The sequence below is a fragment of the Physeter macrocephalus genome, chromosome 8, assembly GCF_002837175.3.
Source record: "Physeter macrocephalus isolate SW-GA chromosome 8, ASM283717v5, whole genome shotgun sequence".
NCBI classification, from domain to species: domain Eukaryota; kingdom Metazoa; phylum Chordata; class Mammalia; order Artiodactyla; family Physeteridae; genus Physeter; species Physeter macrocephalus.
Window position 1 is genome coordinate 16,252,691 of NC_041221.1, and position 1,855 is coordinate 16,254,545.

General features: G+C 65.6%; 1 protein-coding gene across 6 annotated transcripts in view; it reads right to left on the reverse strand.

Moving 5' to 3' along the window:
- The window catches only part of SLC12A7 (solute carrier family 12 member 7), a 47,342-nt gene that overhangs the window by 10,183 nt on the left and 35,304 nt on the right, over positions 1-1,855 (reverse strand). For all 6 annotated transcript variants that reach the window (XR_003680855.2, XM_024121089.3, XM_024121092.3 and 3 more), the window contains exons 20-21: positions 1,668-1,799; positions 928-1,035 (exon numbers count right to left, since the gene is read on the reverse strand). Coding sequence is in view for 5 of the 6 variants with exons in the window: in XM_024121089.3 (XP_023976857.1) it covers positions 928-1,035; positions 1,668-1,799 (240 nt within the window). In the remaining variant the exon portion in view is untranslated. The remainder of the gene's footprint in view (positions 1-927; positions 1,036-1,667; positions 1,800-1,855) is intronic.

The following is a 1,855-nucleotide window of genomic DNA, read 5'->3' on the forward strand; positions in this document are numbered from 1 at the left end:
TCCATCCATCCACCCGTCCATCCATCCATCCATCCATCTATCCATCCACCCATCCACCCGTCCATCCATCCACCCATCCATCCTTCCATCCGTCCATCCATCCATCCTTCCATCTAATCCATCCATCCATCCATCCATCCATCCACCCATCCACCCATCCGTCCATCCATCCACCCGTCCATCCATCCTTCCACCCACCTGTCCATCCATCCACTCATCCGTCCATCCATCCTTCCATCCGTCCCTCCATCCGTCCTTCCCCTCACCCATTCACCCACCCTCTCACTCATCAACAGCAGAGGGGCTGTCAGGGAGCCCACATGGAGCGCCATGGAGTCTGGGGAAGGGGAGGTGCAGGGGAAGGAGCTCCCATGTCACACAAGGTGCCCGGTGTCCAGAGAAGGCACTGATGACAGGCAGAAGGAGCTGGGGGAGGCCCGTGGGGAGAGGGGTCAGGGCCCCCCGGAAACCGCAGCGGCCTGTGTGGTGAGAGCGAAGGTCACTCAGGCAGGGAAAGGGTCAGGCGGTGCAGGGCCGCGGGACACATGAGCTGGGACAAGGCTGGGCAGGGTGTAACGAGTTGGCGGCTGCTGGTTTGAGGATGGAGGGACAGGAGGAGGTGGCCGGTCGGGATAGGACGTAAGAGGCGGGGCCGTGCACCAGCAGGACGGCCGGGCAGACACGGGCCCTGACCCCGGAGGCCTGTGAGGGCATGACCTCGAGCCATGTGGCGAGGGGAGGTGGGGGCAGAAGCCGCGCCACCGGCTGCTCACAAGACCAGGTGTGGGGACAAAAGCTCGAGGAGGCCTCAAGGACCCTGTCCTGACAGCCACTCGGGGTCCAGGAAAGGACAGGCCAGTGCAGCGCCGGTGCCCACAGCCCACTCTGTCCGGGGTCCCAGCAGCACCCCGTGTGGCCGCCACGCACCTCCCGCTCCTGCTCTGTCTTAGACAGCTGCATCTGCTTCAGCATCTGGGACCTCTGCTCCATCACCAGCGTCCGCTCGTAGGTGAAGGCCGAGATGTCGTTCTCGACCTACAGGTTCCGAAGCACGGAAGCAGACGCGAGCACGGACCGATCACCACTCGCCCCCCGCCCCCCCAGCGAGCGTGCTGTGGGCCTGGGGGCCCCCGGGCCGCCCTCTGTGGCTCACAGCCCGGCCCCGGCATCCCCACCCCTACGTGTGAGCGTGCAGGTCACGACTGAATGCCCTCCACCCGCCCCGGGACCCACATTCACCCACACACGAGACACCCCCGAGAAGGAGGCACCACAGCCGTGGGCTCCGGACACAGGCTGGCCCACACGTGCCCCACAGGACCGACCGTAACCCTCGCGCTGGCCCTGGAGCTCAGATGCCCCAGGAGGCGGCCAGTCCCGTGGTCACGCTCGGTCCAGCCGGGTCCTCCTCCCGTGAGCCCACGACCCAGTCCAGCCACGAGAGAAGCATCAGGCAAACCTAAACCGAGGGACTCACTACAAGTCGCCCGACCCTCCTCGAAGCTGTCGAGGTCACGCAAAAGGAAGGAAGGAACCCGAGACGCCGTCACAGCCAGAGGACAGAGAAGGATGTCGCGGACGGCCCAAGCAGGCCGGCCCCGGGCTGTAAGGTCGGTGGGGACCCCGCAGATCAGAGCTGCGTCCGCCCGGTGCCCGCGCTCCCTCACCATCTCCACCACCTCCACCTCGGCGCTGATCCGGAGGTGGTACAGGAACGTCTGCAAGTCCTTCTTCATCTGGATGCTGTTGTCGTGCACCTGGGCCACCGTGAATATGCGCATCTGGCACCTCCTCCACACCTGGGGGGCGGGGGGCGGTCATTCCTGCCCGCTGTCCACTCCCCTCCCCCGTGTGA